This window comes from Chrysochloris asiatica, unplaced genomic scaffold (assembly GCF_000296735.1).
Source record: "Chrysochloris asiatica unplaced genomic scaffold, ChrAsi1.0 scaffold00215, whole genome shotgun sequence".
NCBI lineage: Eukaryota > Metazoa > Chordata > Mammalia > Afrosoricida > Chrysochloridae > Chrysochloris > Chrysochloris asiatica.
Genome location: NW_006408733.1, coordinates 2,810,499 through 2,823,345, shown reverse-complemented (window position 1 = coordinate 2,823,345; position 12,847 = coordinate 2,810,499). Strand labels below are relative to the sequence as shown.

The window sequence follows — 12,847 nt, the reverse complement described above, 5'->3', positions numbered from 1 at the left end:
TATTACAAATGATTTAAGGTATAAAGACATCTAGAGAATCATTTAGTAAACATGGATGAAGCCACCACACAGTTTATTAAATAAAACCCATTTCTGTAGGTGCTTCTGATCATGATTTTATTTATTAAAAAGAAGCCATGAGTATGAAAAATAAGGAGACACCTTAGTGTTTTAATGAGTCAATCCTATTAGGCATCAGAAAGGGCTTTTCTGTGTGTTGCTCTGCACAGCTGACAGACAGCAGAAAGATGAGTTTCTCAGGGCTCAGGGTGGAGTGGGTGGGGACTGTGGGGATGGCTGGAGAGGCAGAGGTCAGTCAGGAGAATCCTGGGACCTGCGACCACAGAAAGGCTATATTGGAAAGGGGGTTCGTTTGCTCAGTCTCTGTTCCTCTGTCCCCCAAGTGTGTCTCCACACTGGACAAGTCTCAATGCCAACAACCAGGGTTTTCACATCCCCTTGGAGGTTGAGTCTGGATGTGAATTTGGTTTGCCAAGTCAATGCACTGCCGTGAGGTTCTGACCCAGAGGGAAGGCTGACACCGTTTTCCTATTCCTTGGGGCTGTGGGCTGTGGAGAAGTGAGGTCTCTCCTGGGTAGTACTGTGGGTGTCGGGAGACAGTGGGTCTCTGAGATCCTCTGGCTTACAGCTTCAGGGGTGTGTTCTAATATTCCACATTCCAGTGCTAGTATCTTTATGGGTCAATTCTATAGAGTTCTGGGCCTACCTTGGGGTCTGCTCCTCCAGCCCTCCTGACATTTTTGTAAGTGTCTGCTTTCCTACATTAGAGTCCTGGCATCATGCTGTAGGATAAGCACTGGACTACTAATTGAAAATTCAGCAGTTCAAGCTTACCAGCCACTCCTTGGAAACCCCTTGGAAGGGTCCTATGAGTCAAAATATTTTCCTGCATTAAATCCTCTTCTGCCTAAAGTACTTAGTGCAGAGTCCAGCAATGGAACCAGATACATAAGCACTGTTGTTGTTGGTGGTGGTGTTAAGTGCTGTTGAGCCAGTTCCAACACATAGCAACCCTGTATGGGGTCTCCAAGTAGCTGCTGGTGAGTTTGAACTGTCAACCTTGTGGTTCAAACCAACCTTGCAGTCCAGTGCTTTAATCCCACAACACCACACGAGGAGTCCACATAAGCATTGTTGTTGTTAAGTGCCGTCGAGATGGTTCCAATCCATAGCAACACTGTATAGAGTTTTCAAGGAGCAGTTGGTGGGTTTGAACCGCCAACCTTGTGGTACAAACTGACTTATCCTGCAGCACCACACCAGGACTCCACATAAGCATTAGGGCTGCAGTTTATCAACAAACTTCAACTCCCCATAAACAAGGGTAGGGACTCAACAATTAAAAAGCGGACATGTCCAGGAAGGACTTGTGGGAAAATGTGCATCTGGCAAAACCTCCACTGCTTCTGCCCAGAATTGGGTTTGCCTAATAAATTACCATTGCCATTCAACCAACCAAAGATATGATTAACAACAACAATGCCATCACATACACAGTGCTTGCTCTCTCTGTGCCAGACATAGTCTAAGTACTTTAAAAACATTTCACTTATCTACTCCTCAGAACAACCCATGAGACAGGTACAAATACCACCCCCAATTTATTGATAAAGCAGTGTTGCTAGCCAAGACCACACAGGAAGCAACGCAGCTAGGACAGACAGGCGATCTGGGGACAGAATCCATTCTTTAGCCACCAAGTAACATGGCCTCTTGCAGTATTGTTGTTGAGTGCCACCAAGTCAGTTCTGATTTATAGCGGCCCTGTATAGGGTTTCCAAGGAGCAGCTGGTGGGTTTGAACCGTCCATTTTTTGGTTAGCAGTCCAGTGCTCATCCTACAGCACTGCACCAGTTACCCTTCATTAAGTGGCCTGTGCCCCGTGCTTTCCATGAACTCTTGCACTCACTGCTCATAGGAACTCCATGAGGAGAAGCTACAGTATTCCCATTTCACAGATGAGCAAACTGACACCCATCGAGGGTTAGTGATCTGCTCAAATAGGTTGGTAAGTGGCTTGACAGACTCTAAAGTTCAGCTATATTTAACTGCATAAAACAGAGCTCTGTGACCTCAGAGGGACCATGCTGGGTCTCACATGGGGTAAGGGGAGGAGGCATATGAGATACAGGCAGGCTCAGTAGTGCTTTCCTCCTGAGTACTCATGCCCACCCCATTTGCAACTCACTGCCCACAATTCCTGCCAGACTTGGCGAGACTCCTTTGAGGGTAGTGGCCAGCTGCCCTCCTCTTTATTCCCTTTCTCCTTCTATCCTTTGAAGGTGCCTTCTGGTCACTCCATGATGTACTGGAAAGTTTTCCCTTCTTTTTTCTGGCCTCATCCAACCATTGTTATGGCCGTTGTTGCTAAGTCCCATCACGTTGGTTCCGACCCATAGAGACCCTGTATAGGGAGGGTTTCCAAGGAGCGGCTGCTGAGCTTGAATTGCTGACCTTGCGGTTCAAACCAACTTTGCAGTCCAGCACATTAACCCACAATGCTACACCAGGACTCCACCATTAAAACAACCAAATAACTACAACAACAAAGCCACACTCTACTTCTGATTTGATGGTTCCTAAATTCTCTGAGTTGTTCTACAGGATTATTTAGCCTGAGGGTGCTCATGGGAAGCTCAAATTTGTAGGCAGTGGATCAGAAGTGAAGACCATGAGGGCCCGCCCCAAGCTGGCAGTGAGGGAGTCATGTGAAGGATTATGCTTAGCCTCTGAAGCCTGGTCTCAGTCTCTCCTGTCACCACCCCTCCAGCTCTACCTCAGACCCCAAAGGCTTTGGGAAGGGTGGTGCGTATGCCTGACTTCCCTCATGAACCTATTCTGTGTCATTCCTCCAGTGTGTTTACGCTCCTCACAAATTTCCTTCGGTTCTAATTCTACCCCTTTCTCAAGAAAGAAGTGTGCACAAATTTACACTTGTTAGTGCCATCAAGTCAGTTACAACTCATAGAGACCTTCCATAGGGTTTCCAACGAGCAACTGGTGAGCTTGAACCACCCACTTCGGTTGAGTGCTTATCCCACAGCGACACACCAGGACTCCTAAACAATAGTTAATTAATCGGCATGTAAATCTCCACCTGCTCCTGAAGGAACCTGCTCTTCTCATAAACTCTCCTTCAGGTTCAGTGGAAGTAGCCTAAATACGGCCCAAGGATCTTCCTGACACAACTCTCTGATTTCTGTCCTCCACGGAGCCTGTTGGCGCTGGAATAAGATCTGAAACACATGCACAACCTTAGCAATAAGCATTTCTGCATGATATTCCTGAGGAAATGAGTCAGAAACCCAGGAAAGGGAAGTAGAGTGAACACAGATGTGCTGGGAGAGAGAAAGCAGGGTACTTTCTAGAGCACTGGCAGCCTGCTGCCTGATGGAGCCGGTTCCTCAGAAAATAGGGAGTGCTGGGAAGGAGATGCACCACCACGCAGGGGCTTAGATAACTGAGCGAACAGTGGGGCCTGTCATTTAGCACCGGGATGATGTGATGAGTGCCTTGCCTGTTTTGCAAGTTCGATTTAAATGGGGTAGGTGGTGGAGCAGTGACAAGCAGAACTGATTTTGAAATCACCAAGACTGGTTTTTTCTAGCTCACTGAGGATGTATTTCTGTTAAAAGCGGCCATTCCTGAAACATTGGGATGGACAGCCTAATCTGTCTAGAAGCTGTCCAGTGGATTCTGACTCACAGAAACTCTACCGGATATGGTAGAACTGCTCCCTAGGGTTTCCAAGGCTGTATGTAAATCTTTACTGAAGCTGACTGCCTCATCTTTGTCCCTCAGAGCAGCTGGTGACCTTGAATAGATGACCTTTGAGTTAACAGGCCAGTGCTTAGCCCATTGTACCACCAGGGCTCATTACACTCTGCCTGTTGTTATGGTTGCTGTTGTTCAAATGCTGCTGAGTCAGTTTTGACTCATAGCGACCCTGAGTAGGGTTTCCAAGGAGCGACTGGTGGGTTTGAACTGCTGACCTTGCAGTCATCCGTCCAGTGCTGATTCTGCAGCACCATACCAGGACATTCTGCCTAGGGCCTCCCTACTGTTAAAGATCTTCTGGACCTCTAGTGGCCCATCCTGATGGTACTGTCCTGTTTCAAAAACCTAAACCTGAAAGACAGTCTCCCTTGAGCTAGCCAAAGGAGCAACTGGGCTGGTTACTTTCCTCCTACCCAGAGAAAGAACCCCACGTTGGCTTTTCCACAACAGGATAGTTTTCAAGATGCCACCCTTAACTGGAAGAAGCCAGGTCAAGATTCCATTCAATCAAACTTTCTTGATATTACTCTCTTTTTCCTCAGGAGGACTGCGCTAAAGCATGTTCGGACACTTGTGCCCTCTTCCTTTCTATGCAAAGTAAAAAGCCAGTAGCAACCCCAAACTGATAAGATTAATCTAACAAGCAAATTATGGTGTAATTTCCTATGCTGAAACTTTGTAGTTAATTTAAAAAAAAAAAAAAGGTTTCATTTTCCTACTCATCTTATTTCACAGGAACATTTACCTGTTTCTATGAGGCAGTTTTTCTCCTGGAAGAGAGGTTCTGATTGGCCCCAAAAGACTGACAATTTGATGTAACGTAAATTTCCAACTTAAATTCATTTTCCCTTGGTTTCAGCAATTTTTAATCTATATATAGAGATATCTTTGTCATAATTGCATTGTTAGCTTCTCCTGGTAAATTAATTGTCTCGCATTGTCACTGAAAATAAGAGATCTTTTAATGGGTCTAGCCTCCCGACTGATTCCAACTCTGTTGTGCCTTCTAGTGTGTTCCAGCACCTTTATCCACAGTCACAAATGTGGTATTGTCTTAAAAGAGATCATCAAAACTTTGAACTTCCTCACAGAGAAGGAGGTGAGTAAGCTATCTGGCACTATCTCTCCAAATGTTCTGGTTGAGCTTTGGAGATGCAGTGGGTATTTCTTAAACAATGAAAACAACATAATGGCTTCTAGAGAAGTTGACAACTGCTACCAGAGCTGAGACTTCTCCCGGCTGGCACTTTTTTTTCCAGAGGGATTGTGGGAAGTTTTCTCCGTTTGAGGGGCCTCACAGATGCTCATCAAGGACTACTCTATACAGCTGGAGACTAACTCTCGCTCTCTCTTTCCTTCTTGTTCCTGGCTAGACCAAGAATGCATGCACCCAGTTGACTGTGCCTGATGCCTTTGCTGCTCCAAAGGTAAGAAACCATGCTATGTTTTGGCAGATGGGTGATTTGGGAGAATAAAAGCCACCCAGTTGAACAGAAACATCTGTAATGGAAAACAAGCCAAGCCCAAATGAACTCTAGGGTGTGAAATGTTTGCAAAGAATGAGAATTCTGATCTTTAATCTCAAGCATGTTTTCATGTTTCTGGTTTCACTTGCTTGAGAAGATATGTAATAGAAATCTTGGATTTTGTAACCCTAATTCAGCTCCAGGACAAGGGAAAGCTATGTAGGGTTTTGTCCAGCCCTTGAACATAGAGGGTACTCAACGAATGTGCTTGGTGAATGAGAGAATTTTTCTGGCCCATGCAGTTCTGAAAGCCTAAATGCTCTCCTCTCACAAAACCAGATATTGAGATTACAGGTTGAGGAAGCTTTCATTTTGTCTAAGAGACTTCCTATGGCAACAGAAATGTTATTGCCAGAGCCCCTCCTTTCCCAGCCGGGCCACCTAGCAATCCACTGGGCTCCGGGACAGCTGTCTGAAGACCCCAGCTTGCTCGTTCCTGCCCAGTCCCCCAGGCGTGCTCTGGAATTGTCCTACCGGATTGACCAGCCCTGGCACATTCCTGTTTCTGCCTGCTCGCGCATCTCTCGTTTTTTTAGCCTCCTGCGCCATCTCACCCCCACCCCTCTATCTGCAGTGGGAGGAGATAGATCTGACAGCTGATAGTGCATTTTCTCTGACAAACACATGACTACAGCCCTATCAATAGCTTTGTGCACTTCAGTTCCTGTTTTCATGGAAACACAAGACTGAGAATGAAAGCCCCAAAGCCTCAATTTACCAATGGTCCCCTAACCACCTGCTTCCCACGTGGATGAGAGTCAGTGACTTGTAGGATTGAGTGGTTGGGCAGGGTCTGGTACCAAACTTTAGAACAAGGCCCACTCTACTTGGTGTGAAAACCTGCTCTTTAGGCCTTAATCTGGATTATCTCATTTCATTAAGGAATATTTCAGGATATGAAGGACAAAATTACATATATCTATAGCATAAGCATTGGGCTGTTAACTATTCCTATCAACAGTGGCGTTTTTTCCCCAAACTGCTGCCACTCCTCCTGAATTAACAATCTCACTCTGAATGTTCTTTCCTTCAAAGATTTGACACTGCTTATTTATCTATTAAGATATGTCAGAACAAGGAAAGACTTACTTATTTTAAATGGCACAGGTGGTATGTAGGGGGTGGGAGGTAAGTACTTCTTTGTGGTCACAAAGATCTTTGCAATAATATGGATTCTACTGCACTTTGGAGTTGTAGTTTCTCCAAGTTGTTAAGCAAGGTAGCATCCTGCTCTTGGCAGTTTCTGGAGAGCATGCTGCTGGAAATCCCGAGCTCCTTAAGCAGCACCTACCCATATCACTTCTATAAGGACCTCTGGTAGCGTTATTGTTGTTATATGCTGTGGAGTCGGCTGTAAATCTTTATGGGAGCAGAAAGCCTCATCTTTCTCCCACAGAACAGCTAGTAGTTTCGAACTGCTGACCTTGTGGTTCACAGCCTGATTTGTAACCACTACGCTACCAAATCTCCTTGGGCTGCGAACCGCAAGATCAGCAGTTTGAAACTACCAGCTGTTCCGAGGGAGAAATATGAGGCGTTCTGCCCCCGTAAAGATTTTAAAGTCTCGGAAACCCTATGCAGGGTCGTTGAGTCGGAACTGACTCCACAGCACATAACCAACCAACCAAACACCCATATCATTTCTATTATACTGAAGTCCGTCTAAGGGAAGAGCAGAGACGAAGACAAACAGGCTGACTGAGCTCTGAAGGCTATCTTGGGTGGACCACTTGATGGAAGTATTTTCAAAGGGATGAAAGTTCATAAATCTTTCAAAAAAGCTCGTGTTGACTCTTAAGCAGTTATTTCAGGTCAAAGCAAAGACTTTTCTTATCTATTGCACTGGTTGCCTCAGTTTGGGCACAATTGGAGATGAGATCATCAACGCAACACAAATGGAACTGGGTTTTGACTCTCAATGGCAACAAGTTTCATTTGGATTTTTTTTTCGTTGAAATGAGGCTAGCTGAGAATCAAGTTAGGTTGCATGCTCCCAGGCTCCGGTCCAGTCCACTGTTTCCTGAAATCCCAGTGAGAGACAGGCTTCCTTCTGGCCTGAGCTTATGCCTCCTCTGGAATCTCTTTGTCCTTGGGCAGTTCTGAACTGTGAGGTAGGCTAGCCTGCCATAGTGTGCTTGCGGATCCACTGCTGGCCAAGTTAGGTGCAAGAGTGAGACAGGGGGACAAAAGTGACCTGAGTAAGAAGCCAAGGCAGCCATAGCTGCAGCACGAACGGAACTGAAATTTTAAGAGTTTTAACAACAAACTGTTCTTAGAATTCGTTCTTTAAAAGTGTTTCCATCTGATGGAGAGTCTTTTCAATTCCTGTTACCTTTAGAAAGTCTTTTGGAAAATATCTTCTGAGGGTTTTTTGACTATATTACACTGATCAAAACTAAGAGGAAGTTTAAGATCTGGACTCTAAGCCATAGTTTCAGGAAAGTCTCACTAGGCTTTGATGAAAAAACAAGCAAAGGGATTGTTCTCCTAGACTTCACGGTTCCGTATACAGCAACACGGGTATACCCCACATCTAGATACACAGGCAGTGTCTACCTCAACTTTGGCCTCACTACCTCTGGTGGTGGTCACGGTGGTGTGCCGTGGAGTTGGTTCTGACTCATAGCAACCCTGTACAGGGTCTCTGAGGCTATAAATCTTTATGGGAGCAGAAAGCCTCATCTTTCTCCCATGGAACAACTGGTAGTTTTGAACTTCTGATCTTGAGGTTAGCAGCCTGATTCGTAACCACTATGCTACGAGAGGTACTCACCTGCAAAGCCCAGTGAGATCAGTGACTGAAATAAGGTTTCTCCACTCCCAGAGTCCAGAGACCCTGGCACTGCTGGTACATTTTCAAACAGAAATTTCCAACTAGGGACAAAGAGAAACTCTCAGATAGTTTGTTAAGTGTATGTCCTTGCAATGGTTCTGTCCAGGGGCCATCAACCCTAACATGATAAAGGCTAACAAGTTTTTGTGGTCAGGGACTCTGGTGCCTCAACCTGGTTCTAGATCTTCCTGAAAAATTAGGAACTGTACTTCTAGAATTTAGCCTAAAGAAATAAGTGAACACAAAAATTTATCTGAGATTATTCTGTAACCATTACTTAGAGAGGAAAACAGTCATGCAACCAAAGGATGTTGAATTAGATAAATTGTGGTACCCACATGTATTGGGTTTCTCTGTAGCTCTCAACCACATGATTGTAAGAACTACTGAATGACTTTAGAAAATGCTTGTAATATATAAGTGTAAGAGAGTTATAAAATGCTGTTTATAATTGGTTCCTATTTGGGGGAAAATGTATTTTAAAACCTGGGAAGATATTAACCAAAATAGGAACATTATATTTCTCTGAGTGGTAGTATAATACATGAATTCATCTTTGCTGAATGTATATTGCATTTATACTAAAACTATATTACCTATATAATCAGAAAAAAATGGGATACAACTGTAAGAACTTTAAAGTTGATTGAACAGGACTCCTCACACAACCCTCCTCCTGGCCTGCCTCCCATTCTTGTCAATGAGCTCTTTGTTAGGTCAGTGTGGGGAACGAGCTGAGATGCTGCGGTTCTAGCAGGCTCCCGGGAGGTGCCTATGCTGCTGGTGCATGGAGCATACTTTGAGTAGCAAGGGTCTCTAGCAGCTTGAGGTAGCTTTCTCTATCTGAGCTAGATGAGGCTCATGTTCAGACCATTCTCCAGGCTCTCTGCCCTTGTTCTTCAGTGGAAACTGAGAGAAAACACCAGCCTGGGCTCAGACTGAGACAATCCTTCTCCATGTTCCTTTCCTGTTTCCCCCACGTCTCCCTTCCAAAGCCCAGCATCCCCAGGAAGAGCTTATGTGACCAGACCCACATCAAAGCTACCAGCATTGCTCCGAGGTCCTGACCCCTATACCTTAAAGATACTCTGTCTTAGGCCCATTCAGTTCAATGGCTCCCTCTCCCAAAGGCCTCTCTTGGTCTCTAGAGGCCAGATTCCAGAGCATCTTGGCCCCATCTGGGCACTCACTTCTAGCTTTGAGAGGAAATGTCTGTTCTCCTCAATGGACCATGAGCTTCTATAGGTATGTCTATCTCCCACGAAGGGCTAACTAGAGAATCAATGCCACTGAGACAGCAGTGTCTAACCAAAGGATGGCATCCATTTATTCAGCAAGCATGCATGGTTTCAGGGAAATCTGGACTTTTATAGGCATGGCAGAGAGTAGAGTCAGACTAAGAGCTCATGTAGGTAACTTCCACATGAAGAACAGCAAAGAAACAGGCATGGCTATGGAGACAGATGGTCTGGCACTCAAATCCCAACTATGCCACTTAACCTAGTTGGGCACTTTATTTAGGTACCGTAAGTTTGCTCCTCAGTTCCATTTGTAAAAGGACTTAAAAACCCAAATCCTACTACATTCGGCAGGTCTGAAGGAGACATGTAGGGAAAAGTCAGCACATCATTTGACATGACATTTGTAGTCTTTCACCCCTGGCATCTCTAATCTGTTCTGCTCCCCAATTCTAGACAAACATACTCCTAGTTCATCTAAAAGTTTCCACTAGTGAAGAAGAAGAAGAGCTTTTACTTTTGTGTTCCAAATGAAGTCTAAGATAGTTGAAATTCCTTTCAGAAAAACCCTCAAAAGGAAAAGAAATTGAGGAGGCAGTTGCTGAAGGGGCAGATCACTGGGAGAAACTGTTCACGGAGCTTCATTCATGAGGCTGGAAGATTTGAATACTTATCCAGAGCTGAGCAAACTCACCTTATCCAATTGTCCTCTCGGAAAGAAGAAACCAGAAGAGAAAAGATCGTTCCTATGATCTAACTAGAGCTCACCCATGGTTATCTGTGCCATTTCTCTTTCTAGAACACAACCGAGAAAGAAACCTTCTGCCGGGCTACAGTTGTGCTTTGGCAGGCCTATAAACAACACAAATGCTTGACCCAGTACCTGAGCGGCCTCTACAGAGGCATCAGAAGCATGACAAACGTGGTAAGTAGCATTATGCCGATAGCTTGGCTCCTGATTCTCAACAACATCCCTTGTACCTGTTTCTGTATTCGTTTTATTCTAGATTAATCAACCCCTCTACTTGCTCTTTCAACAAATACTTGTCGAGGCCCTACTAAGTGCCCTGTTGTTTAGGCACTGGTGATAAGACAAACAGGCAGAGTCCCTGCTCTCATGGGATGTTCTAGTGGAGGAGTTAGAAAAACACAGCAAGCATATAATACGGTGTCCAGTAGTGATAAGTGATAAGGAGCTCTGGTAGCGTAGTGGTTACGAATCGGGCTGCGAACCTTAAGGTCAGCGGTTCGAAACTACCAGCCGCTCCGCGGGAGAAAGATGAGGCTTTCTACTTCCGTAAAGATTTACACCCTCGGAAACCCTGTACAGGGTCGCTATGGGTCGGAACCGACTCGACGGCACTTAACAACAACAACAAGTGATAAGTGATATAAAGAAAAATACAAGAATAAAGAGCTTAGGAGCCATGAAGGAAGAGGGCTGATTTAGGAGTTAGTGACATCATTGCGCAGAACATCTGAACTGAGGGAGCATGTGACTAAGTGAAGACAGAACAGTCCAGATAGAAGAGACAGTTGTGCAGAGGCCCGAAAGCGGAAATGAACTTGATGCATGAAAAAATCTGAAGGAAAGCCAGTGAGGCTGGATGGAAGTTAGGATGGGGAAATTTAGGATGGAGCGGATCACACGTTGTCTTTGGATTCTGTTTCAAGTATGGAGGGATGAACCTGAGAGGTTTTGAGCAGGGCAGACTACAGTTTGAGCCATGTGATTCAAAATGATCACTCTGAGGACTGTGGGTAAACAGATTGGAAGCAAATGCCCTGTTGGTGAGACTATCGCAGTAACCCGGGCTAGAAATGGTGGCAACCTGGGCAAGGGTGGGGGCAGTGGAGGCAGTTAGATTTGAATTATAACTAAAAATAGAACCTCACAGACTTACTGACAGATCAAGTGTGAGGAAAAGAAGAGAGTAAGATGTGATCTCTTGGCTCTTGGTCTGAGCCCCTTGCAGAATGACTGGTTCTGGTTCCAGGAGTGAAACAGGGCTGGGGGCTCAGTGGCTTTCTGCTCCTGTAAAACTTTACAGCCTATACAGGCTCAATAGAGAATGTGGACAGGAGTAAAAAGGAAGTGACAATATAGAAAACTCTTTTGAAATGTTTGCTATAATATTTCCAAAGAAATGAAACAGTAGCTAAAGGGCCAATGTGGAGTGAGAGAAATTTATTTTACATTCTTTCAGCATGCTAATCTACCAGTGGAAATGATTGAATTGAGAGGGGAGAATTAATGGGGTAGAAGACAGGGAGAATAATTCCAGGACAGAAGTCCTTGTAGGAATGAGTAGATGTTATTTGATTCCAAGTGGAGGAACTTGCCTATGACAGGAGCAGAGTCATTCACTCCCTCCCGGACCTGTTGACTTATTTCTAAAACAAGGCAGTGGAACAGGGAAATGACACACACACAGTCTCTCCTTTCACCCTCTTAATGAGCTTATGAAGTAGGTATTGTTGCCTCCATTTTACTAAGGAGAAAGCAGAAGCTTTTGTAAATCAAGTAGATGGTTCTAAGCAATGCAATTACTATCTGGGCACTTCTCTAAGTGTGTGGAAAAATTCCATTACCTTTTAATTTCATTTTTCTGTGAACTTTGTGAAGCCTGCCAGAGTAGAGTTGAACGTCAAAGTCAAACAATGGCCTGGTGATAGGTTTCTGGAAGCCTTTCCACCTGAAGTGCTGCTACGCTGGGCAGGAGGACAGGTGGTCATGCAGAAGGCCTACTCTGGCAGTGGGTGAGGCTGAATCTGCACCTTCATGCTACTCTCTGAACAGCACCTAACTGTAGCCACACCTCTCCAGAGACTGTGGCACCCCTGATGGCAGATGGTTAGTGGTGATACCGTTGGCATATACGAGGGTAATAAGTACATAAAACATGCAAATCCTATTGCCCTAGAGGTAGAGTCAGATACCCAATTGAGGTAGACTTGAGCCCTGGGATGGTAATTATCCAGGTAGCAAGTGCCAGGATGGACGTGACTCAATTAGACAGTCATGATAGCAAGACTGAAATACTCATCAGTGAAAGCTAAAGAAATGTTTCTTTTGTAGACTTACTGTCCTGTGAATGAAAACAGGACGAATACGTTGAGCGAATTCTTGGAAAAGCTAAAGACGATCATGAAGGAGAAATATTCAAAGTGTGGAAGAAGACTATTTTAATTTATGAGTGTTTAATAGTTTTATTTTTTTAAGTATTTATATATTTATAACTCATCATAAAATAAAGTATTAATAGAATTTGGATGGTGTGGCATTCCTTGAATGGCATTTACTTGACAATATTTACTTGACAAAGGAAATTATGGTTTGCAACAATTGGGGCAATCAATTTAAGTTACTGAGAGACTGCAATTGATGGGGACTCCTGAAGAGCCAAAAAAGGAAAACTCAACTCTCAAGAAATCCCCTCTATAGTTAGGGA

General features: G+C 44.5%; 1 protein-coding gene across 1 annotated transcript; it reads left to right on the top strand.

The window, feature by feature from the left end:
- Nucleotides 1-4,762: 4,762 nt before the first annotated feature.
- IL4 (interleukin 4) lies at nucleotides 4,763-12,585 on the top strand. The gene is made up of 4 exons (XM_006872945.1): nucleotides 4,763-4,897; nucleotides 5,178-5,225; nucleotides 10,195-10,320; nucleotides 12,475-12,585. The coding sequence occupies exons 1-4, from the start codon at nucleotides 4,763-4,765 to the stop codon at nucleotides 12,583-12,585; spliced, it is 420 nt and encodes a 139-aa protein (XP_006873007.1).
- The last annotated feature ends 262 nt before the right edge of the window (nucleotides 12,586-12,847 follow it).

Excerpts from the sequence above, each read along its gene's own strand:
- IL4 (XM_006872945.1), top strand. The coding sequence starts at position 4,763 with ATGGGTCTAGCCTCCCGACTGATTCCAACTCTGTTGTGCCTTCTAGTG. Across the intron at positions 4,898-5,177 it reads ACTTCCTCACAGAGAAGGAG|AATGCATGCACCCAGTTGAC; the intron begins GTGAGTAAGCTA and ends GGCTAGACCAAG. Across the intron at positions 5,226-10,194 it reads ATGCCTTTGCTGCTCCAAAG|AACACAACCGAGAAAGAAAC; the intron begins GTAAGAAACCAT and ends TTCTCTTTCTAG.